This window comes from Leptinotarsa decemlineata, unplaced genomic scaffold, assembly GCF_025532065.1.
Source record: "Leptinotarsa decemlineata unplaced genomic scaffold, Ldec_3_MD MMD2_tig00000035_RagTag_RagTag, whole genome shotgun sequence".
NCBI lineage: Eukaryota > Metazoa > Arthropoda > Insecta > Coleoptera > Chrysomelidae > Leptinotarsa > Leptinotarsa decemlineata.
In genome coordinates, this window is record NW_027412540.1 from 21,081,363 (window position 1) to 21,108,425 (window position 27,063).

General features: G+C 35.7%; 1 protein-coding gene across 7 annotated transcripts in view; it reads left to right on the forward strand.

Moving 5' to 3' along the window:
* The window catches only part of GEFmeso (Guanine nucleotide exchange factor in mesoderm), a 294,400-nt gene that overhangs the window by 211,840 nt on the left and 55,497 nt on the right, over positions 1-27,063 (forward strand). For 2 of the 7 annotated variants that reach the window (XM_074172011.1, XM_074172014.1), the window contains exon 2: positions 13,247-13,941. In XM_074172011.1, the coding sequence (XP_074028112.1) occupies positions 13,247-13,941 (695 nt within the window). Of the gene's footprint in view, positions 1-11; positions 203-4,854; positions 5,032-12,869; positions 13,026-13,058; positions 13,154-13,246; positions 13,942-27,063 lie in introns of those variants that run through there. The other 5 variants (XM_074172012.1, XM_074172015.1, XM_074172016.1 and 2 more) reach the window with 5 other exon arrangements.

Below are 27,063 nucleotides of genomic sequence, written 5' to 3' on the forward strand. Positions count from 1 at the left end.
TGCGAGCGGCAAACTTTTGAATGTTCCATCTCCATCTCAGTCTACAGTGGTCTGCCCACATAGAGAGATTGTTACTTGACAGAAGTGCATTTCGCAATATGATAGTAGCAGCAGAAAAGTGTTACTTCATGTTGTTTAGGAAACTATTAGTGTGACTGTGTGAACATGGGTACAAAGAAAGGATATACGACTTTTAATAAAGGTAACTTTTGTATTTATACTGTCTTCAAGCAGACTAATAGCTTTTTGATTGGCTGTTTGAGAGAATTATTCAACATCTGCTTTGAACGTTCACTAAATTTAACTTGATTGAATGTTATTATTATAGGTCTTCCTGGGTTTGTGTATATCATTTAGACTGAATTTATCGCTTAGTGCAATGAATCATAGATAAGCGTTATCACAATAATCCCCAGCTTTGAAAAATCCAACAACCTCTAGTTTCACAAACATTCACTGAATAAATATTGTATTTTAGAATGTCTCCTCTTTATTTTGTAATACTGCCATGAATCACTCAGGCGAAAATAAAGGAGATTTTGAAATATATTATCTTTTCTGAGATTTAGAAATGTTCAATTTTTTCGAGATACATTTTTATAGATACCTAATAACAAGGTTAAAAGTAAACTGTTCCGAACTGTTCCAAACATAATTTAGCCAAACTGAAGAAACTGTTCTAGAAAGGCAGTTTTTTCATGTTATTTTCATAAACAAAGCAGTTTCTCATTTTTCTGCTTGGAAATTGTTTGTTCTACCAATAAAATATAAAAGACACGGACCAATGATAATCCTAATTTTTTCCATCAATACTTGTTTAATATTATTGAAGGTTGTTGTCTGGAACTTTGTGTATATTCATTTTTATGAGTAATAGAGTTCAAATAATATTTGCACATTTCAACAACATACAGTTTTTTTGTTACATTTTATGATTTGCTGTAAATTGGTTCATTACATTAGATCTTGGAAGAGATTTTTTGACAGACACACAGACTTGCTCCTGGAGTTTAAATAAAATTTTTCCAAAGTTCGTCATCTTATTAGAATAGCAAAAAATAAATTCTATGACAATTGTTCAAACACAAATATATACTTTTTTCTTATTAGCTATGATGATATCGCATTTTTCGAGAGACACAGAGGTGAATGAGTAAGTAAACTTTCAAAAACTATTCTGGTTCTGGAAAAAAAATATACCCCCGTCTCCCAAAAATATGCCCATTTCAATTTATACTCTGGTTCTATTTACGTTTGGGGGTTTAAAAATACACTATCTTATCTAAAACGACATTTCATAAAACTCTTATTTGCTTTTTATGAAATGTGTCATCTTACTCACTCGCGGTTAATGACCACGCATACAATTTTCGAAATTTTCTTATCTTTATAAGGCCCCGTCCTGCCTTTTGAAATATTTACAATCTTGATTTATTTTAACAATCCTCTTTTGTACTGCGAACTCGTGGGCCAACTGTTGAACTCAGTTATAAAAATAAATCTATTTTCTTTCGACAGACATGTAATCAAAGTCTGTTATCTAACTGACGACTCTGTTAAAGATTACAGTCCTACTACAAACAATTCCAGCCTAGGAATGTCTATCATGAGAGTTGCGACTGCATTAAAGGGTCAGCTTGGAAATTTTTAACATTCGAATAGTACAGGCAACATTTGTTCAGGAATTTTATGAATTGAAAATTCAATTTTGTCAAAATATATGTGAACAAGTTATCGTTTCATGTATATTTAGCAGAAAAATTAAAACATGCTATGGAGGAGCGTAGAAATTCGTACTTATACAGGAAGACAAATGTGCATCTGTCCAAAATAAGAGACGGCAATACTCTGTTTTAGAACTGAAGGAATCTAAATTTTGTTGTAAAACCAAGTATTGGGTTGTGGAGAGTGTCAAGAAATAACAACCACTCTTCCGCTGTGTTGAAAAACTGATTTTGTATTTTATTTTACCTTTCAGTGTTGCAGAAAAAATGGTTTCAATGACATGACAAAGATTAACAGAGATGGCACTATGTGCAACGAGAAATAAACTATTTTGAACTCAAGACAATAAATTTAAATTAATCAATTGGCCCCAGAGCGCCAAATAATTTTTGTTGTGGTTTCATTATTTCATAATTTGTATTACTTTCAATAAAACTGTTTTTGTTATTGAAAAAACTGTATTAATGAGTTTTAATTTGTTTTTAAAAATCTGTTTTTCCGTTAAACAGCTGTTGCCCCCATATAAACGACAATTCTCAGAAGTTGAGAAACTTGTGCGAGCTAAGGACTATGGAGGTTTTACCTTTTAACGTGTGATTCCTAACACGGTAATATGGATTTTCATCAAATATCGGCCAGTTCTATTCGGAATATCTAGAAGGTTTTATAAAATACAAATGCAATTCTAATTACAATGCATATCAATAATAATAATATCTTTCTCTTCATAGTCCGCGACCATGAGAGTGCAGTAATTGGAGCATTTCTCTTTAGGGCAGCTGCCCAAGCAGCTGGTGAACTTGGTTTAGTTTTCGACACTACACGAGGTGATCACAAATCTGTCATCAAGTTGGAACCCGTCCAGCAGAAGGTCCATATGGAAGCCGCAGAGATCACTTCACTACTGCAGCAACACAGGGATAAGCCATTGCATGAGGTCTTCGTCAACTACGGAGACCTTGGCTTATCAAAACGCCTGACTTTCGCTTTCCCCAGGTCGAGTGGGGTGAACTCGGAAACTGAGGGGTTCATCGTGGCCTGCAAGGATGGTGTCTTCAACAGCTCAGTCTACCGCAGTCGCTTGATGGGTATAGAGGTTCCTGACATGAGTTGCAGGGCCTACCGCGTCCAAGGCCATATTGCACTTGCTGTCAGTGCATGTCCAGTATATGCGGTCTCGGCCTATATCCATCAACACAACGTGACCCTAAGAGGTGCTTTATTACCACCTACGGCACTCTTACGGTGCACACCGGTTTTGCCCTACGCTCCGGAGGATATTGAATCCGTTGTGGGGAATGAGAAGTGCCGAATTTATTGGAACTATTCTCCACCTTCAGGCTCATACAACCTAATGAGCCTGATGTAGTCCTTCTCAACCACCAGAGCAAGACGATATTTGTTGTGGAGTTTTCAGCTCCTGGCAAGACGAATTTCGTCCAGCAGAAGGTCCATATGGAAGCCGCAGAGATCACTTCACTACTGCAGCAACACAGGGATAAGCCATTGCATGAGGTCTTCGTCAACTACGGAGACCTTGGCTTATCAAAACGCCTGACTTTCGCTTTCCCCAGGTCGAGTGGGGTGAACTCGGAAACTGAGGGGTTCATCGTGGCCTGCAAGGATGGTGTCTTCAACAGCTCAGTCTACCGCAGTCGCTTGATGGGTATAGAGGTTCCTGACATGAGTTGCAGGGCCTACCGCGTCCAAGGCCATATTGCACTTGCTGTCAGTGCATGTCCAGTATATGCGGTCTCGGCCTATATCCATCAACACAACGTGACCCTAAGAGGTGCTTTATTACCACCTACGGCACTCTTACGGTGCACACCGTTTTGCCCTACGCTCCGGAGGATATTGAATCCGTTGTGGGGAATGAGAAGTGCCGAATTTATTGGAACTATTCTCCACCTTCAGGCTCATACAACCTAATGAGCCTGATGTAGTCCTTCTCAACCACCAGAGCAAGACGATATTTGTTGTGGAGTTTTCAGCTCCTGGCAAGACGAATTTCGTCCGAAAAAAGGAGGAGAACCGGATGAAATATCGAGATTTTCTCTTCGAACTCCGCAGACTATATCCAGACCACTCTGTCAAGATGATTCTTCTGATAATTGGAATCCTTGGAGGAATAATGCCCTCTCTATTCTTGAATCTCAACATCATACCGGCTTTCCGTACTAAGGCGGAAATCTTAGTCGAACAGATGCGGCAGGCTGTCATTCTTGGCTCACTGCGTTTACTCAGGGCACATGACTCTCGACCCCAATGATATCTCATCCTAATGATCTCTCACCCCACGGTGTGGGTAATAGTCGTTAGTTGATAATGCTGGCGTGCCTTCCCGAATGTATCGGGGTTTCGGGGGATAGGGCCTGACCAGCATAAACTTCGGTAAAATGATAATAATAATATTAATTTATTCCCCGGAAGGACAATACAAGTACTATTCACTGTAACTTTCTGCAACCGGGCCAAATTATCACAGAGAGTCCTATAACCGTCCGTTAATATACCATACATACCCAGTGTTGCTGGCGAAGTGAAACTTCAACAGGAGCCAAGAAGGTTATCTATAGTTTTATCTCGGAGATGATTGTGATATGAAGTATATTATGTAACCATCAATATTTAAAAAACGTGCATTGTGACTAAAGTAATCATTAGATGTATTTTGTATATTTTGATTGTTTTCAATTGAGGATAAAATATAACTCTTGATACTTTTTAGTAATTCAAATAAGGAAATATCCTTCAATCCATTGATCAGGTAAAAATAAACGGAAGAGAAATTTGAATGTGGAATAACGAGATTTTGCTGAAAGAAATAAATCTTTCGACAAATTGTGTATTTTCTTTCTTATAATTTCATTTAATTACAGCATTGAAAATAATCTTTACGCATTTGAAACTATTATTTACCAACATCTGGATTTGTCAGTGGGTTTTGGAAACATTATCTTTGTAAAGTGATGATGCCATGCCTATTCTAGTTTATAACGTGATAACAACACTTCATGTGTGTAATTCTCTATACATAAAACAGGACTGCTAATGTTTGTTATTAACAAGTCGACCTTGTGCAACTGTATATTTGAATTCAAAGTTAACGCAGGTAGTTGTTGATTATCAACGGTGATGTGAACGTTGTATTGATGGAAATGAGGAGTCATATTTATAAAATTGTCTACGGTGTGAATGCTCTTTCAATCGAATATTTCCGATAGTCACGCTTGGATGAATTAAATTGTGTGTACGTAAATTTAGTTAGCTGAGGAAATGTCTTCCACATTTTTCGTTTTTGTAGTGAGTATAAAATTTATTTACTTTTCTACATACTCATCAGCAAGTATTCTAGAGATTTGTATGAAGTTTAAGCCCCATTCCGTACAAAATCAAGTTCTCTGTCTGAGGCTCTATAGACTTTTTTTATTGAAAAATTCCTCCGTTTCAATGTCATTTGCTGGAATTATCTTTCAATTCAATTACAAACTTTTCTGATGCGGTCTCACTGAACGCTGGCCGATTTTATCAGACAATCTTTGAAGGAAACAAAAAACTTAGAAAACAGATAATTCATTAATTTCACCTCTTGAAATCTTCAAAATTGAAAGTGACAAATTTGTTCGAAGTTTTATTTCCTGTGTAATTTTTGTACTTGATGTACTGACAGTGACACGAAATCTGTCAAGCCTTTGGAAAATATGATTAATAAAATTGTCTTCCCCTGGAGAATTTCAGAAGGAGAATATCAAAAGTCTTACTGTATGAAAATAATTTTGAGCATGGAGATTTCGCTACAAATGATTTATCCTTCGCACCGGTTACTGGAAACTAATTTAATTTTCCAAGTTTGTCGCCAGGTCAAGGGACTCGCATACGCATCTCCATCCGTAAATAGTAAAGAATAGATCGTTCAACTTTCATGAAGGCACGTAGCCATTTTGCACTGCATCCAGTCATGTGTTGGTAACAGGACTCAATTAGTAACTGAACTTGATCGCAAAGATATTTAGTCAAGTCGAATCCTAGGAATACAACCGATTATTTTCTTCATCTCTATCATTCATCGTACTTGAATTCATTCAAATGTAGCTCGCCGACCCGGCTTCGTACAGGTAAAAAAGGTATGATCACAAGCATCGATTTACTTAAACGTTTTTTTCAAAGTGTTTGAAAATGTTTTTTTAATGAATGGAGTTAAGGTCGGACTACCATTTTCCGAAAAAGGCGTTAACAGATAAGAAATCTATGGAAAGTCAAATTTAATGGATATGAATGAAATGTTAAAATTATTTGAAATAATAAAAACTACCGAAACGAAATATTCCTATGAGTTAATCAAATCAGAAATGATGTTGAAAAAAAAAAGTATTCATTTTTGCTCGATTTTTATATCTACAACTAATTGAACTGATTTATCGCGTATTCTGTTTTGTTAATTTTTTTCCATATTATTTTCAAAGTGGACAGTTGTATGCTCACAAAGTGTATTCAAGATTAGATCAAGAAATTGAAAGCCATATTTTTTTATTTATAATTTTCAGGGAAAGTGAAAAATATTCAAACTTCAATATTTTTCCATTTTTTTACTATAGATGGTCATGAATCGAAATCTGCAAGATTGGTTAAGACGAAAAACAGCGATGCATCGAGCAGCATTAAAGCGTTTTCTAATGATTTAAATAAAACAAAGTATGTGTGAGATTTCGAAATTTTTATTTGTTTGAAAAATATATCGATGCCATTATGTTTAGAGTATAACATCGTTTAAATGTAAGCCACGGCTTCTCTGGGTGGAGCGCATCTGAAACGTCCAATTTTCCATGACTCTGCCACATAACTCAGGCTTAATTTGAACGACTGCATGGGTTATGTTGGCTATGAGGACCACTGTAGTTTGTGGCTTATATCTGCCACTCAAGAAAGCCACACAAGAAAAAGGCTAACGGGATCAAATCGCACTATCTCTGTGGCCAGTCCACATCACTTCCACGTGAGATGAACGTGCCCTCAATTCGCTCCTGCAGAATATCCAATGGGGCATGGCTGTGTGGCACGTAGCGCCGTCCTCTTGAAACCACATATCGTTGATGTCCAGATCATCAAATTCAGCTCAAAAAAGTAATGAATATCGACCGATAGTGCTCGCCGTTGACAGTGATGGCCTGGCTAACGTCGTTCTCGAAGAAATATAGACCAGTGACGCCGCCAGCCCAAAATCCACACCAAATAGTGACCTTCCAAAAGAATCTATTGGAAAACCCTATACATGAATACATGCTTCCGAATGAATTCAAATAACTTTTGCTGTGGTATTGGCAATTTTCGCTTTTGGACCTGCCCATCTCATAGGCATATTGCATTTTTTTCCCATTTCTTGACACTTACTCCAACAGTCTTCTTTTCCCTACTACCTCTAATAATAATAATAGGTCTTTATTCCATAAATGTATTGCCTCCTGTAATGATCTGCATCACATTCGCATAATACATGACAAAATGTCTTTGTTCCTTCATTGCCTTTTGTCTATAGTTGAGGCTTATTCAACCCCATGTAGGTGTTTTCTAAATGGATTATGCCCAATGAGTAGCCTTGTCCAGTGAGCTTTATTGAAGCAGTTTTTGTTATACTCTCATACAGTCTCTTTATTAAGGTTTTTCCCGTATGTTCCAAATCTCCCCAGAACTATTTGTTTCCTATTGACACAATTCCTGATCTGAAATCCAGAACAGTTTTCAGGACATTCATACTCATTACCCTTTTCGTTCCCATGGGTTAGGCTATCTATCGGGCGCGTCCCCAGGTGGCGGATAGGGGACTGGGGGCCCTGTCCGGGAAGCCAATATGTGGCCTTAGGGACGGAATCGCTGGACTCCTGGTCTGTGGCAGAAATAAGTAGGGTGAGGGGAACTAAAACTACCCAAAAGCTTTTGCGATACATGCCACCGTGGCATGTTTCGCAAAGTGTAAGGAATCATGCCGACAGCTGAATGGCCGCAGGGTGATATGCGGTTACGAACGATCCCCTTGGGGAACCGGGCGAAACCTCATTGTAATCAGCCTTCCTCTGGTAATGCGGGACTCTGCCAGAGGTGACCAAATCTTTCCTTGCTACTCGTGGGAACACACATATGTGAAACAAATAAAACAGACACAACAAAAACCAGTACCGAGGCTGGACAGAAGTGCTCACCTCAATCTATGGCTGTGGCTGGGGATGAACAGCAATGTCCACCCCAATTTACCGCTCGGAATGAGGCTGAACATAGCCACGTGATGTAATACAAAGGTGGCGCATTTGCGGCGCCGAGGCCAAAGGGAGAAAGAGAGCAAAAGAGGCAGGAGTAGCAACAACTGTAAGTGCACCCTCCTCCTTCCCCACTCCACCTCCAACAGTAAGGGCACTTCCTGCGGCGGGCGCCAAGATCTCCGTTTTCGTGGAGGTCGCCTTGAGATACCTCAAGGTTGCCAAAGAGAGTGTGTGTTCAGCGAGTCTTGGCCTACACCTGCCGATATAAAGGAGATGTTTCCCAGTGACCTGGCCACCTTCCAGGAAAGGACAAGATGGACGATGAGCTAGGAGGACAACTCCGGGAGGATGTACAATTGGTCACATGTGGCCTAAGTACTGTGGGTGTACACTCACCCTCCCTAATATATACATACATACATAGTTACCCTTTTCGTTGTCTGTTATTCCTTTGTGTCCTGATACCCTGTATAGAGGCGATTTATTCCTGCTCACCAGTTCCGTCAGTTCTTCACGTCATTCCTTAACAGTCTTGCTTCAAAAATATATTAATAACGGCGAAAATAATTTATTTGATATATATTTCAAAATTTTTGTCAGAAGTAATAGTTTCATATTTTGCACCAAGGAGTATTTCAACATAATAATAATAATAATAATGATAAATCGACTTCATTCATCAAAAATAAATTAGATGAACAGGCGGATTATCAGCATAAGCTGTTTTTCAAATAAACCTTACAAAAATATACAATAAAAACTATAATAATAACAAGTATAGAATAGAAGATAAATCAACCAATACAACAATAACACGATAATAAAAGCTTGATTAAAATGAATAATTATAAGGGTTTTGCAAAAATCGACATACAGAGCACCAGTTACCAGGATTTAGGCAGAAGTTTCAAGCGTTTTTTAAATGTCATTATCGTGTAAAGTCTGAAGTCACTGGGCAACTTATTATACAGCTTAGCGGAAATATAGGAGAAACTTCGAGTAAAAAGTGCTGAGTTGTGTTTGGGAATGACCAAGACAGATCCATTTCGAGTATAATAGTTGTTAGTCTGGGAAAAACTAACAAGTCTATTATATAAATAATCAGGTTTATTTGTTAATGGTAATCTATGTGTATTTGTGAGGATGTGTAGAGTGCGTAGTTTTTCAAGTCTTAACCATCCGGAGTCATCAAACCTACTACTGATGTGATCAAATTTACGTATACCGAAAGGAAATCTCAAACAAGAGTTTTGAATTCTTTAGAGGCGAAGAGAGTCGTATTGAGTAAGTGCAGGTCCATATATGCAATCGCAATAAGATAATTTAGAGAAAATTGAAGTTTCGCAAAGCTTAAGTTTGAGTTGTGTAGAAAGAATGTCTCTATTGGGAAAAATTTTTCTGAGAATGTTATAAGACGATTTACAAAGATGACTGATATGTTTAGAAAATCTCAAATCCACAAAAATGATGTTGCAAGGCAACATCATTTTTGTGGATCTTGATGAGGTTGGAAATAAGGCGCCTTTTAGATTTGGGTCCAAATAACATATATGATGATTTTTTAGCATTCAATTTCAAGTTATGTGCGCACGAGACGTTATACAGTGAATTGAGATCTCTATTTATCAGTTCTTGTGCTTCCAGGTTGCCTTCCGGAAAAGATAAGTAAATATGAGTGTCAAAATCCACTGATGGATATTGCAAAATTTAATACATTTGTAGAAATCTGAGATATAGATGTTAAATAAGAGAGGTCCAAGAATGGAACCTTGTGGAACTCCAAATTTGGTGTTCAGAACTGCAGATTTTAAGTGGTCAAGGCTGATACACTGAGTTCGGTGTTCCAGAAAGCTTTCAATAAGATCTACGGCACATTCATCCAAATCAAAGTGACTAAGTTTATTACTCAAAGCACATTTTGGTACATGCAAAATTAACTCGGACAGGTCATTTAGTAGATTTATATCGATTGGAATATTTGATTGGTGTCAATCGGCCTCATCCTGTCATTAATTGATTTACTTCTCCACTATCTGCTTCGATACAACGTGACTAACGTGTTACAATAAGATATTCGCCAAACAATTTTATTGTTCTTATGAATTTCTATGACTGACTACGACTAGTTTCATTCATTCATTCATTATCTAATTGAAACTACGATGACCTCTCTCAGGAAACGATGCTCGCTGAGGTCAGGCGCTAATATCTCGTGTAATAAAGATGTTTCCTCTTAATTTTTCTCAATTTGGCATCGTTTTTAGCTCTTCAACTATTATCACATTGCTTGATGTCACTCAAGGTCTTTTCAGGACGAACACAATTGTCCAATAAACTTGAATAAATTTATTGGTTTAAACATAATCGTGTAGATTACAATCTAAAAAGATTTTTTTAATAGAAGTGGACACACAACCTATGTTCATCTCATTAGCATTTTTTTTTATAAATAATAGTGTCTGTCGAATTTGATCTCATTAAATGTTATTAACTGAAGTAGGCGTATAACTATTTTTACTTGACCCCATTTTTGTGTAAGAATCGAAAGGAAGGAAGTTTTGTTTGTATCTATCTATAAGTGACGATGAACACGTCGACGGGAAAATAGAAAGGATACACAAACCTGGATATATAATTGGATTTCGAAGTGTTTGGTGTTGGCGCGTTGATGAGATTTATAATCAAATAATTTTCAAAATAGGGCGTCTAAATTGATGGGGCTAATTCAGATCAGCGTAAAATCGATCTTTTTAATAAGTCCCTCGAACATGATTTATTGGTTGTAGCGACTGTAGGCTTTAGATTGGAAATGATAACTCAAAGCTTGCCGCGATTCATATGTGAAATTGATCTCCAATTATACTGACAGGCATATGTTGTGTAATCACTGAAAGGATATTGAAAACAGTCAGGCCTTTCTATTGAAAACTGTGCGACCAGGTATATTTTGGTGTGAATCTTCATGTAATTCATTTCGATAAAAAACTGTTTTCGTATTTTCATAAAAGTAAAATTTAATTTTTTGTATATCTCACAAAAGGTGTGAACATGAACATAATTATTTACTTGTTGAAGCTATGCATATGACCAAATTCGTAGTGTTTTTCTTGTAAATGTAATACAACTCTCTATATATTCTCCATACCCGATATAACACTAAAGCTAGAAACTTATGTAATAACCTTATAAACTTAAAGTTTCTACAATAAACAGTTACACTCCAAATCACCCAAATATGACATATACCTGACTATGTCAACCCACCTACCAAAATAAAACACCAAAACCCTACCTTGACAATAATAACAAAAAAGATGAAAAAAACAAGAAAGAAAAAACAAAAAAATTATGAAATTAGTTTATTAGTACCTGTGTAAATACTGCAATATATAATTGTTCTAATATTAATGATAATTATATGTATTACTGTTGTATCCTATACTATATAAATATTATTATCATCTATATTACGCACAAGCTTTAAAGCTTCAATGATATCTCATGTCTATTTTCAAAGTTGGATAGCTTTTTTTTCTTTCTGTATTGAAAATAAACATTTTTTTCGAAAAAATAAACATTATTTACTTGATGTATGACAGTTTCAGTGTATTATCCATAAATGTAAACAGTAAATTTCCTTCAACAAATCACTTCACTTGCAAGAAATGAGTGAGTACTTGCCACTATTGACCTACTGATTATTTCCATGAAAATAAATAACTTGCCATTACTATCTCCTGTTTTTCCATACAAATATCTCGATAAATAACTATTATTTCGTTTTTCAACGAACTACAAATGAGTAAATCATGAGTGATAACATAATTTATCTTTAATTAGCCATATTGCAGATGTAAAGTAATTACCGAAAAACGAAGTAAATCTTTTACATTTATTGTAAGTAGGTACTGTACTTTTGCATTGTAGGGGTAAAAATATTTAAATAAATACTGAGTAGTGAGATCAGTTTCCATTGTATTTGTATATTTTCGTGGTTGTCATCATCGGTAATTTCAAAGAGTTTTTCAGTTGGATGAAAAACTACCATTGACAGGTGACTATTATCCTTATTTTATGTGGGGGTAATATCTGGTTCACAGAAAAATAAATTTGTAGAGACCTGTCATGTTTCATACACATTTAATAAACCCGCCTTTGGCCACAGAAAATGTATTCCAATTATCAGCTTAATCTCTACAGAATATCCTTTTGAGAGTCACAACTTCTCTTCATTTTGAACAGAAGGTCTTTTGGGACATTGAGCCATAGGAATAAAATAGGAGCAAATTTCTTTGCTTCGCACAGGGGTGGAATTGAAAGCTTTTACTTTTTTTATTGATTGGGTCCACTATGTTGATGAAGAGTTTTATTTTGAATTTATCAGAATCCTTCACATTCCCAATAAATAAATACACTGTATAATTTGAAGCCGTTCAACTCTCGCAATCAATCTTGTACTTCATACTCAGAATAAAAGTAGTTGCTGAGTAAAATGGGTTCAGAAAATTAGGATTAATCGGGGTAGTTTGTTAGCTACGATTTTTTTTGATTCATAATCAGCCACAAGCGACCTGCAAGTTCTGCTTTTGCCAACTTCCGTGGATATTGCCAATTATTCATTACCAGACCAAAAACGTTTTAGAAAAATTTGGAAAATATTCGAGTGTGAAAATTTGTCGTAGAGATGGTAATTTCGTGAGAATTCAAGCCATCACTGTAAGTTTTTAATGAACGGCAACAAAAAAAGTTCCCTCTTAATAAATGAATTTTTCGAATCTGAAACTCATAACATAATTCACATTGAAAAAGCCACCCTGTAAAAAGTTGTTTTCGTTATGGAAAAACCTCTTTATTATTTGTCCCATGAGTCAAACTAGCGCAATCTTTATTGATGCAGCACCGTAGATAATAGATATATTTCGTTATCAGGTTTTGTTATCAACGCCGTGAAAATATTCACTCACGATAACTCTTTCTGCTACTAATGTCGATTAGTATATTCTAAGAATGTGAGTTTTTGTTCTGAAAATTCAGTTTATTACAAAAGTGCGTAAATTATTTGAAATGAATAAATGGTATTTCCACATCTTCAAAACTTTTTCATTGCATTAGTCGTCAGTTCCATAAAGGTTGCAACATGCCTTTGCAAAACAACCTTGAGCCATACCATATCGGTAAACTTTATTGTCCGTTATTAAATACCCGCAGCCATTCCAATTGCGATAAACAATTGAGTAATGTCGTTCATTTGTCTTTCTTTGTTGCAGGCTCATCGCCGGAGTTGATGCCGAGTATTATGGGTGCTTTTGATGCCATCGTGGGGACGCAAACAAAGGAAAACGAAGCAGACGTCGAAGTGAAGACCAGTACGCCGAAAAGAAGTCATCAGGCTAACAATTTCTCCAACTTGTCGCCTCGCGTGCAGAAAATCCTGTCGAACGTGCCCGATCAGGAGATCAGCAAGAAGTTCAGCTCAGAAGAAACTTTGGGACCAAGGAGATTCTCCAGCAAGCCTACTTATAGGTCGTTCCGTTCGCCAGAGAAGTGTTTGAACAAAAGCAACGAAAGTTTGGAAGTCATTTCTTCGAACGTGCAAAAAATGTTGTCCAATCTGCCGGACACGGAACTGGTGATAAGCGCGAGTACTATGAATCTGTCGCGAAACAGTTCGTATCTGTTCAATTCGGCCAGTCGTGGTGAGTTTTTGAACAAGCTGCTATCGGAAGGTGACAGTAACGGGGCCGTTACGAACGGAGGGAAACAGTTTTTGTACTATTCCGACGAAAATAGCAAGGAAAACGTCTACGCGGCCGCCGGCGAAGAATCCGACGTTTGTGACGGTGAGAAATGTGAAAATTGTGATAGTTACAGTCAGAAACCTCTCGGTAGTTACTTGCATTCCCCTCAAGGGATCGCTTCGAGGACGCCGGTGGGAAGAAAAAATATGGGGAAATATTTGCAGGTGAGTTGAAAACGAAATTTGATTTTTGGAGTCATATATATTTTTTGTTTTGTGTGTGAAAGTTACTTCTTTGCATGATCTACACATCCATGTATATAGTTACTTCCTTCATTTCTTTGGAAGACTCCCTCATCCTTCTTTTTTTTTGTATCAAGATGGAGTAGTAGAAAGCCAAAAACTTTCTTTCCCAAAAATGTAGATTGTCTTAATTCAAGACTTCTATTGATCCCATAGATGGATCTTCTCAGGAAGAGCCTCCTCTTGTTCAGAGCTGTTCAAGTTAAGGACAGAACAGTGCGAAAATTGCATCTTTGACCCGGCTAGTACCGCTTTTGAGATCTATGGCAGATTGAAACAACATTATCTAGTACTGAGCCATAATTATTTCAAGTTTATAGTATCTCCTAGAAAGTCAAATCAACTAGTGAATTATTTTTTCCGATTTCAAGAATTTTTGACTTTACTTCCAATGGTGATAAATGTATATAGAGCTGCTTACAAGTGACTGAAGTAGAAATAGAACCTCCACTGAAAAATGCTGTATTCAAGCATATTGCTTTATCTAATCATATTTATCAGTTTTCATTGTAACTATTCCAATTTCGATAAACTGATGTGATGGAAAAATGTTTGTACTCTAGAACAAAGCAAGTTTCATTCTTCTATAAATTTTGTGAAACTGTCATCTTTAATAAATATCAAGAATGAACTTACACTGATCTGGCATCATCTTGTTGACAAAGATCAGTTCTCGGATAAGTCCAATAAGGTAATTATATTCAAATTCAAACATAACATGTATTTTTGTGTAGCAAGTCTCTGAGCATGGCTCAATATGTGATTGTATTTCATGAAATATTGTTGGACCTTGCATTCTTGGAGAACGGTAAACCCAGTGACAGATGCTTTTATTTTTACAGAAACTGGAAGACTAGTTTTACTTTTATCGTCATTTTAAGTGGTACATAGATACATACATTAGTTCAGTTTGACCAAATTATTTCAGTGACTTGATTCTTCAATTCTTAAGTCTTCATAAAATTTATAATCTTCGTTTTTGAAGATTATTATACTGAAAAACAAAGAAACATTTGTAAATTACTTGAACCGCATCAATATTCATACAGTTTTAATATTCATCGGTGAAATGTGTCAAAATCTGGGTCTTGAACGAAAAATTTTAAAGAAATGTCTTTGCAACAGTTTGTTTTTAAGTATTTCGAATAAAGTGAAATGTTGAATTTATTTCAATGAAACTGAATGTTAGAACTGAAATGAAATATTAGAACTTCTTCCAAAATACCAAAAAAACACTGAGAACCTCGCTGAGATCTATACTCCATACATACAAAACCCAACAATAATGATGAAAGAACAAAAAAATATTTTTAAGATACCTAGTTATTGTTATAGAAATTATATTGGTGAAACTTCAAGACCAATAAAAGTGATGTGTGAAAAGGAACATCGAGATTACATCAAAAATAAACACATAGGAAAAGTCTAGGGATATTTTTAAAAATGGCAATAATTTTTTTTAGATCGCTTTAGGGAAAAAAATGTTGACGGGTGATTATTGAACGAATGTAACTTACAACAAAATTTATTAAATGGTCAAAAATGCTGAGTGCGCATATAAGCAAAACTAAAAAAAATATGGCTCTTCTTTGGCACCCCGAAAAAAATCATAATACAAAAAAAATTGGAATCAGTACAAAGTATGGCCTCCACGCTGGTTTATTACGGCCCTACATCTATCGTGCATCGACAAAATGAGATTGTCAATGTCTTGTTGAGGTACATTTACCCATTCAGCGATTAAAAGCTCTCTCAATTGAAACGTTGTGTGAATGTTCCCCATATGCGGATTGTGCTGGCCATGGCAATACATCAACTCCTTCGTTGGTAAGCCTAGACGTGCGACATGTGGACGAGCATTATCGTGCATTAGGTGGAAGTTTTCACCAACAGCACCAGCAAACGGACGGACGATAGGTAGAAGAATGGTGTCGAGGTACTGTCGAGCTGTGAGGGAGCGATTTGGAAAAACGAGATCGGTTCTGCCGCCGATCATGATTCCGCCTCATAGCATTACTGTATCATCTCTGTATGTGTGGACTTCCTGGACGTGTCTCAAACGTTCATTATTTCCAGGTCGTCTCCACAGTCTTACTCGACGAGAATCTGGATGAAATCTAAATCTGGATTCGTCTGTAAACAAAACTGTGGCCCAATCATTTGCATCCCAGTTTTGATGTTTTTGACACCACTCTAATCTTCTACCGCGATTGCCTCTCGACAAAGGTGGACATCTAAGTATGGCCTTCTGTTGTGGAGATCTGCTTCATGCAGTCGATTTCTGACAGTATCACGACCAATGGTTACCTGGTGCGTCTGCTGCAACACGTTAACCAACTCAGGTGCTGTGATTGTCGGTAGTCTTCTTGCGGTTAAGACCAAAAATCGGTCTTGAACTGCAGTTGTAGCGCGTCCTCGCCCTGGATGTTGTTCGGCTGGACTGCCAGTTTCACGGAAACGCCGCCACAATCGACTGATAACACTTTGGGAGACCCTCAAACGAAGAGCTACATCATTTTGTCGCATGCCACCTTGAAGAAGCCCTACAGCTCTATTCATCTCAGCCAATGGTAAGTGATGGCGTTCCATGTTAAAGCACAATATTTCCAGTTCAATTGCTGAGCAAGAACTGCATAGAATGTACAAACTCGACACTTTCAGATTATTCATTTTAGCCGAAAACCTACAGTTTGTAAAAAACTTGATAAAAGATTAGTTACCGTTTTTGCAGGCTTTGTTCAACCCATAGAAATCTACAGGGTGGTCGAGTTTACTAATTTAATCGAAATTAAACGACCTCATGCATTTATTTTTATGATATTAAGTATGTTATAAAAATATCCCTAAACTTTTCCGATGTGTGTAGATAATCAACATGATAAAAATTGTCAGAACATATTTTGAAATCAGATGCTGTACATCGAGTTGAACTCCATTGCAAAAGACGTAAGCTCAAAGAATCAGCATATATTCTTATATCTGGACCTTGAGGAAGAAAGAAAAGGCTTTAAATATTGTCGAAATATTTCAACTGTTTTCTACACATCTTGAGGATTTCTAAAAAAAAACGCGTTGAAGTTTGCAAAATAAAAAATGTAGAATATAAGCGATTATTACTTAGTCACGGACCACGTACTGTACACGTTTAACTGCTCTCATTATACAGACATTATTATTAATTGCAGTTTTCGTTTCGGAACGATAGTTAAATAATTTTTGAAAGTAGGTATTCCTTGTTCTCGGTTTCAGGTAACACTTTCTCGAAACTCGATCTTCCGTCATCTTATTTTCTTTTTTCGTTTCATTGCATTATTTTTCGACCACAATTATATTGATTCGTGAAGAAAACGACAGGTGAATGAGATGGATTTGATAAGCTTCTTAAATAAGTGGCGAGAAGACGTGGATTGGAATATAATTTGTAATTTGAGAATATAAGACTTTCGGAATCAGAAATCTTCCGGGGTTTTTGTGGAATGGAGATACTTTGAAAGTACGTTCACTTTATAATTGGGTTATAATAATAATAATAATAGTAAAAATAATAATAAGACTTTATTGTCCGAAGAAAAAATCTTGTTGACAAGTGTTGATAAGTGTAGACTGCAGAAATATCACAAAAAAAAAGATATTTGATGTAAATAATTGCTAGTTTCTCCAACTCAGTAGGTGTGATGATACTAATATCGTGCTTGCCTCGCAGGTCAAACTTTTTTCCACTTCCGGAAAATATGAACGAGGTGTCATTCGATTTGAAATAGCATATAGATGATTTTTGAAAATAATCAAATGTCAGTTGCAAATATTACGAAAGTTACAGACAATTACCTGAAAAAAATCGGGTTTGGGTTTTTGCAATATCTCAAAAACATTTTGACATTTTTCAGACCATAAGCTTGAACTTATGGGCTGTAGAAATGTCAAATTTCTACAGCCCATAATTTCGTTATTATTAATGACTGAGCAGATGTTGAATCACGAAAAGAGAAATATAATTGGGTGCTGCCTACATTGTGATGTATATTGCATTTTTTTCACCAGCCGATGAAAATCACAGATATACAAGCTAATAACCAGAGGCCCAATGTTAGATCCTTGCGGAACTCCCTTTGATTCCGATATAACTCCCGAGAAAAACCAAATTGAACAAATTTGACACACAATATCTCGTGATCGAGAGCGTCAAAAGCCTTGCTAAAATAAAGAATACTGATCAGGTTAAATTCTCATCATCTATAGCTCAAAAAAATCTTGCGAGTCAAAACTAATTCACCCTTTTCAACAAATAATGTTCATATGCGACTTACACTGAGAACACAATGTAAATTATTTTTCAAACTGCAATATATAAATAACATATCTGTATGAGGGTAATATACAGTATAATATTATAAAACATACAAAATATGATATTCAAATGTGATTGACAATGTTTCATGATGAATTTCATTAGTTTGGACTTCCATTGTCAAATATTATATAAAAAGATTTGAAATCCCTAAGAAAACCAAACAAATTAAAAATTTAAAAGATTAGCTGAAAATAACCATTATATTAGCCAAAAAAAACCTTGAAATGAAATTACAGTAAAATGAAATACAAGTAAAAGATAGAACAATTGAACAGAAAATAAAAATAAAAAATTAAGAGATTCCAAGACAAGTTACTTCACGACGTTTTGATTGTTAGTATCCACACTCATCTTCGGGTGATAACTGGACTTATTCCCAGATCTCAGATCAATTAATTAAACACCTGAAGACGATTGTGGATACTAACAATCGAAACGTCGTGAAGTAACTTGGCTTGGAAACTCTTAATTTTTTATTTTTTGTTCAAGTGTTCTATTTTTTACTTGTATATTATTTCACTGTAATTTCAATTCGGGGTTTAATTGTTATAATTGTTATTTTCAGCTATTCGTTTTAATTTTTAATTTGTATTGGTTCTCTTCGGGATTTCAAATCATTTTATATAATATTAGACAATGGAATTCCGAACTAAAGAAATAATATTCAAATATTGAGTAAAGAAGATCAATCAGTCTCATGACTCTGCCCTAGATGTTATGTTTCACATTCATGATTGTTGAAACTTGTTGCAAGATATTGAGAGTTATTTTTTTCAACCGTCAAGGAGAGAATGGATTTTTTTCTAATGTTCTGCTATAGGAGGAGAAAATAGAGCTCAGGAATATCCATGCTGATCATCTAAAAATTTTGATGTCAAGAGTTCAGTTTATTTGAAAAGTACTTAAAAAATCAATAACAGGTCAACATTTGGGTCAACAACAATTAATTTTTTTTTAAATCTGGGCTTGTAATAGGAAGAAAATTATCCATTTATTCGTTATTCCCAAACGAAACTTTCCGGAAAGAAGGATTGGTAAAAGTGGTCCAATAGACAATAGAGTGGTCAGATTATCAACCACTTTTATACGAACTTTTTTGGTATAAAGTTACTTGAATGACATTTGCATAAGAGAAACTTCAGGATTCGTATATTAATATGCACGTAAATGTATAGTCAATATATTGATAAACCTGTTCGATTCGCTTAGAATCATTAAAGATATATATCATAGCCTATGTGTAAGTATCACTTTCATGTTTAACATCATTTTGGATTTATTGATTCATAAATTACTTTTTGCAATAAAAGACGATTTGAGAAACGAATGAATATATTCGAATGTGAATATTTTGCTCAAAATGTTTTCATGTGAAACACTTGATGTAGAACCTTCAAGTTATCTTCCTGAAATTTGTTGAACTTTCATACTGAAACATACGAAAAACCAATTATATTACAATAGACAGGTATTTTCCAAATTCTTGGAGTTTCAGAGGTGTTCTGAAAGTTGGGGTCCCTAACACCACCGACTTTGTTTTTTAGGACTAGACTTTTCATAGGCCCCGTATAGTTCTTGTTCATTCAAATTGTGTTCCAAGGAATCCGTTGCATATAATTCCGTCTCAGAATAAAGAACGCCGACACTGACATTACATTTGTTTCTCGATGTTCAGCCCCAACCAGATCGTTTTTCATCAGTAGGTATAATGTCTACCTTAAATGGCTGGTCCTATCGCTAGTCCGAATTTAGTAACAAAGACCATTGTTCGCTAAACGAATGCGTTTTATTTTTGGAAGGTAAGCTCGTTGATCTCACGAGGAAGAAAAACAAAGCAAATGGTGTCTGTGCGGGTTTCACTAAGATTTTGACTTTGTCAAACTTTATAATAAATAATTTTGAGAGATAGACTTGGTTTCAGATTACCAAACTAATAACAATGATTAGTTTATATACATTACTTTCGTCATCTTTAAATTGTTACACAATATTTAACGATACTTGTACTCGTATGAGAGTTGAATGAATCTTTTTCGGTATATAAGTACCCAAAATGTTTCGCAAAATACCATAGTGACAACTGGGTGAGATATTTTCTTTTTTTTTCAATGGAATTGAAGGTCCACTGATATCTTATTTTCAATGTTCTTATATTTGATTTAACCCCAAAACAACCAAAACGATTTCGCCATTCTGAATTGATAGTCATATCGATAATTTTTTACTTAACCTCAAATTTAACAGTTCATTTTTTCGATGAAAATTTTTAGAAGTTGTCAATATTTCAAACCTTTGGTTAATTTGAAGAGTAATTTCCATGAGTAGTTACGTGGTAGGACGGTAGCCGGGTCGGGTTGATGTGGTTGGCTTGCTCCACTTACTCAATCGACCGCTGCGTGAACCGGTGGTTCAAGCCGCGAAGCCGGACGATCGATTTTCACTTGGTATCAATCAACACGTACTAGGGAATCACACATTGACATAAACAAAATCATTACAAAGATATCCGCCCCTAAACTGAAAGTTTTCGAGACGGCTAATAACAGCAAATACGACAGAATCTATTCACGACATTTCACTAATGTGGAGGACGATACTGAATTTTGCAAGATTTGAGCGCAGAAGATCGTAGAAAAACCTGTTCTATTGATGAAAGCACTCCTCCCTTATGGGAAAAGCTGACACTCGTAATTGTTTCGCATACAAACGTACTTCAATCCAAGAAATAGAGATGAATGTGGATCGTGGTTCCACAGAGTGGCCGGCCAGATCACTCGATCTATCGTCTCTTGATCTTTCATGACTTTTTTTGTTTTTAAGTTTATGAAGCAGATCTACATTTCATGAACGAACTTTCTTGATGAATTTCTGTGTCAATAACTTCCCCGAAACTTTAGGAAGGGGTAGGATTTTCTTTTGTCAGAAAGTGGGGAAATTTCAGATTTTTATTATTTCTGTGATTAGGTTATTATTACATTTTTATTGTCATTGTTTTATATGTTTTATTGAATCATCATCAGTAGTTTCTTCAACTAGATTCGACAGTTTCAAATTTCAACAAAAACAAAACTGAACAACTGAAACAACCACTACAATTAATTTAATATTGATTTTAGGTAAAGTCTGCGTGAAATACTGCAACGATTAAAAGTTGGTTGGGGAGAGGGGTTGTATAGAAAATTTCTCGGATTCTCTTAATTCAATTTGAAAATTGTGGCACGAAACTGTTCAAAAACTTTGATTTTTTTTTTGTTCAAGTAAGTAATTCTTCCTCTACCTGTTCAATTTGATTTTGATCTCTCTTATCAAGAAATACTATTATAAATGAAAGCTTCAGAAAAGTAATTTTGAAATTGGACGTTTGCGACCCGTTAAGTCTATTGCTTTTTATACTTATTTGAGGTATCAATTTGATATATTATTACGGAAGTTCGGTGGTTAGTCTGTGAATGAATTCGAAAACAGTAATAAAAAAAGTATTCATTCTCGAGGTATCTGTGACATTACCTTGTGGTTAGGAAGTCCTATCAAATGATGTAATAGACCTTGTGATTATCGAGAATGACACTCAGATAGAAATTTATACGATCGAGCTGTGTAGTGTCGGTGATGTGGAAAAAAAGTAATTTTTTGTGTGTGTATAACGTAACAGATTTCCTTGTCCCATTCAATAATAAAATAAATTATAATGTAATTATATTACGGTTCAGGAGAGTAAACTATAACAAATATGAGACTTGATGTACTCAATATTCCCAACATATGTTCATATGAAAAGTCATTTTACCTCGTGTGACACTATGTCATTTGTCATTATTGGTAATGCATATGCATTTTTTGAGTAAACATTTATGGTTGTTGTGTAATTATTCATTATGTCAAATATTTTTCCTTAACTTTTCATATTCAGTACGAAAAACCAAATATGTAGTTAGACTATTACCACCATATGATGAAAGATTAAACAACTCATATAGTACTTGTGATGCATAGTTTGGAACCTTTGGTGTATCAATGAATATTACTGGAGTTAGTTTTAACACCTCGACAGGTGTTTCGATCACCAAGTGATCATCTTCAAGAGGAAGATTGAACTTCGATCACTTGGTGAGGTGTTAAAAATGACGGTTGTCTTAAATTGACAGGCCATGTGACGTTGCCATTGTTTCCAAAATATACTTACTATACGTTACAGAATTAAATTATGCAAAAGAAGAAATGAACACATTCATATCAAGCACCAGCAATGCACTTATTGCCGAGTATTTGTCGTTTTTCGGGATAATCGACCGTCGTTTGATGAGTGAGTCTCTCGAAGTTTCGCCGACACGAATGGTTTGCATCTTGATGAACACAGATATTTTTTTCAGTGAAAATCCACTTATCATTTATTCTCAGGGCTTTTATTGCATCATTAATAGGAGAGCTTTTATTGATGACTGAAATTTGTCACCGTATGGGCAAGGTTAGAAATTTAGGTTGAGTACACTAATACTTTCACGCACACTTATATTTAAATCTTTGGACGATTTTCAGATGATCCAAATTTACACGCTATTTGCTGAAGATCGAGTTTAAAATACATTCCCCTGCAATATTAACACTCTTTATGACTCAGGCTAAATAATTCTTGTTGCGAAAATTAATCCCCTTTACCTTGTAACTGATTCCACTTGGATTGTGACGAATGTCATGCCATATAATTGGGACAAGTAGGTTAGGTCCAAAGTGAGTGGGTTTATTCGACCCTCCACCGCAACCCGCAAGGGTTTATTGTGGCTCACACCTATTCACACTCGACTAAATAAACCGTGCTTCTTAACGAAGCCGACTAGTTTGTATGGTGAGTGGTCTTTCAGGGCAGATGGTAAGAGTACGGCTCTGCCAAACTCTGAAAACCTGATTCTGTCCCCAGTGGGGCAGGCTGTTTCATCATTTTCCAAACAGAGGCGACACACACTGTCTTCCGACAGTCCGAATCTCTGCATATCACGAGTCGAATGACAGTGACCTTCAAGACTGTTAGACATCGTAGTTTATGCCTACTGTAGTCCAACAACTGTATGGTATCAAGTTATGAAGGGTGAATAAACGTCTTGGAGTGAGCCAATCCTGGAAGATTCTGCCAGAAGTCCATAAATCTTCTTGCCATCCAGGTGTTCAATCATTATTTGACAAAATCTAAAGCGATGCCAATGACAGGTTCTGGTCCGATGAAGCTGCTTGCAGCACCCTCCTTTGCAAAGGAGTCAGCAGCACCATCGCCTTTCTGGCGAGTATGGCCAGGAATCCAGATCAGAGACAATCTGTTGAGTCTTCATATCGAGGAGAGTCGTTTTTGGCAATTTGCTACCAATTTAGACGTTGCTCGGTAGGAGCCAAGAGCTTCCAACGCCACTTGACTGTCCGAGAATATTTTCATTGACTTGTGTGTGAGGCAGGTAGATATCTCTGTCCTGGGTCTGGATTCTTTCAATCTCTCCACACACAATTCTATAGGGTAAATTTCCGCTTGAAATACAGTCACATAGGTTCCTAGGCAGGTTGATATCTCTATCCTGTGTCTGCGACGGAAAACACCTGCACCGCAACCGAAAGGTGTTTTTGATCCATCTGTAAACCAACAACTATCTGCTCTTAATATTTCCTTTCCCCGGAGTATCTAGTCCTCTATACTCGGGAACAGTACTGCATAAGGCAGTTCGAAGGGACAGGCAGCCCCAGTTTATATTAACTTTTAAGTTTTCAGTGAACCTTTATTAAACTCAAGTTTTCCTTGATATTGATATAGTGACTTCCGTTATTAGAGAGGTGCTCAGTCACTGTTAATTCCGTCAGATCTTTTCGTAGTTTCAATGTACACACTTTCATAATTGCAAGGTATGCGATATACTACTCTGTTAAAAAAAGGTGAATTTTTATTTTTCCCAAAAAATATTTATTCATCAATTTCTATTCGGTCTACATCAAGGTAGTTTCTTTTGAGATATGTAACTGTCAACATTTCAAATGTTTATGAGTACTTAATTCCCATTTTTACAAAAAATTTGATCAATTTTTTTCGATAGCAGAAAACATCCGGACACAAGAAACACTTCTAACTTTAAACATCTGAAACAGTGAACATATGTTCGAGACTGGTGTAGAAACAACAAAATAAAAATATCGCTAATCCAATCTACGTAGCCCGCAAAATTTAAACATTCACCTTATTTTTTGAAAAGCCTACTTACGTTATGACTAGACAGGAGGTCCATTCTATTCTTTGGCGTTCCCAGACAATTTCAGATAATTTCTGATGTTTCTTATCGGTTGAAAAACTTTCTTTATATCAAATGTCCCAAGTATATTGCACCAAACTCGTTAACTGTAAATTTTTTCAATATATGCCAGATTCACATAATGATTCATTCAAACTTGTATGTAGAAAATACTTGATATCGAAAAACATGCCGAAGATTTTAATTCATGGCATTAATTATAAATCTGAAGTGATACAATGTTGTTGTTTCATCTTGGATGACGTGAAGGTATTTAAATATCCAATAGATAAATTATGTAGGTAGTTCGAACAAGTGTGAAAGAAATAATCCTCGGATAGTTGTTTATATTTTACCATTATCTAATAATTTCAGGAGATTTATTGAAAAGGTGACGCCATCATGAAGAATGCATGATGAAATGATCACGAAGTTGAAATTGTGCAATTGAATTGGTATTTGAAATTATTGAAGTTGAGATATTCTAGGCATTTTTTAAGTCAAAGTGAATTGATTAACAAAAGTGGGTGCTTTCATAATCAGTCTGCTATTTTGTCAGTGGTGCAATTGAGGACAAACAAAGAATGACGAGTTCTTTTACTTTCAGTGTATAAAAGTAATATGTGAAATAATTGAGCTTATCTAAGAGAAAAAAAAACTAGATCTGAGTAGAAATTGCACCGTTTTTATTATGATAGATGTAAATCTTCTGTACATGGTAAGTGGGTTTCTGATTATTTTATGATTTTTTATAGAAAAATAGGATCGACTCAAAATAATCCACATGAGTCGGCTTTAATTTTGATTCTACTAAAAAAATATGATTTGTTTCACTCAATCAATGTACAATTTTTATTTTCTACAAAAGTTTAACCTTAATATAAAAATAAAAACAACAATAAAAATCAATTGGCGCTCCGGGGCGACTTCATTGATTCCAGTAGTGCATTTGCTTTTTCAGCTGCAGGAAAACCCGGAAAAACCTGCAGCACCACATCATCTGAAGATCTGCCAATGTCCTCTCTCTCATAAAACAAAATATAGGGTGTCTCCAGAGGCTACAATAGATTCAATACATCGCCAGAACACTTCGTGACACGACTATCATCAAACTTAAACCAGTCCGTTTCGTCTTTGACCAAGGCGTAATAATGGCCAAATTCAACGCCAGAACCACAGTGAACAATGACTGCATGAATATTATAATAGTGGCCTGCTAGATTGAAACGTTCATCTATTTCGAACATTCGAAAGAGTTTCTTGCTTCCGTCAGAGGTTGAGTCTTGTTTGAAGATCATCAGTGTTATTATTAGATTGACTGGTGCCTCAGCTATACTTGTTTCCTCATAACAGTCAGTTGGTTTGGCGCATGTTTGGTAATATAGTCGATGATCACCTGTTAAAAATTCCATTTTCAGATGATTTAACAATAAGCTTTGCACGGACTGGTTATTAGTCATATTAGGAAACGCTAGATGAAGTTCCAGAAATTCACATAAGTTTTCGCTACCTCTTGAACATTTACTACAAAGTAAACAAGTGAGAATTTTTCTAGCAAAAGATTTACAAACACAAGACGAGATGGACTGTAAGGAATCAATCAGTCCAGAGCAGTCAGGAGTATTGATTTTGCTATTGTTTTGGTCACGAAGAGTATTCAACAAGAACCCCAAGAATTCGGAACAATCCTCTTTGTTGTCCTAACGAGTATCTAGTGGACTCCAGGAAATCGGTTGGAGGGAAAGATGATAAATTCTTACGAAACTGCTTTTTGATATTACCATTATTATTATTCATCACCACTTGCAGGAAACCATTTTATTCAGTATGGTAAATGAAAACTATTTGAGAATTTTCACATTTTTGTGATGAAACTACACTGTTTTGAAGGAGAATGTATAAACCACACAAATGAACAGATATGTGGCTACTTGTCTTGAAGAATAATCTTGAGAAAAATATGAAAAGTGGTGGGTAGAATGAATTAGAAAATATACCCAAACTACATCCAACAATACAACTGTTCGTTATCAGTCTAATTTAAATTTCCCCCAACGTTAAAATTGATTCAAACAATTGTTGAAATATAAGTTTAATAACTGTTCATTAATATATTGTGTGAAAAGTTCTCCATTATAATTTTTATATTTTCAAACTGTTAACCAGGAAATGAATTTCTGGCAAAAACATAACAATCTGCACTGATAGCAGACAAGCCCTATTAGCTGTAAACAGGGCTACTTACTTCAGGGCTACTACTAGAGTGCCACCAAGATTTAGCCAAAGCCCCGATAGATAATAACATTATCCTGAGGTGAATTAAAGGACAAGACAGGAGTAAAGGTAGCATTGCCGGCACTTAAGCCAAAAAAGCGGCTGGACTAGGAATTCTAGGACCCAGTGGCACCTACGGCATAATGACAATTGGGAAAA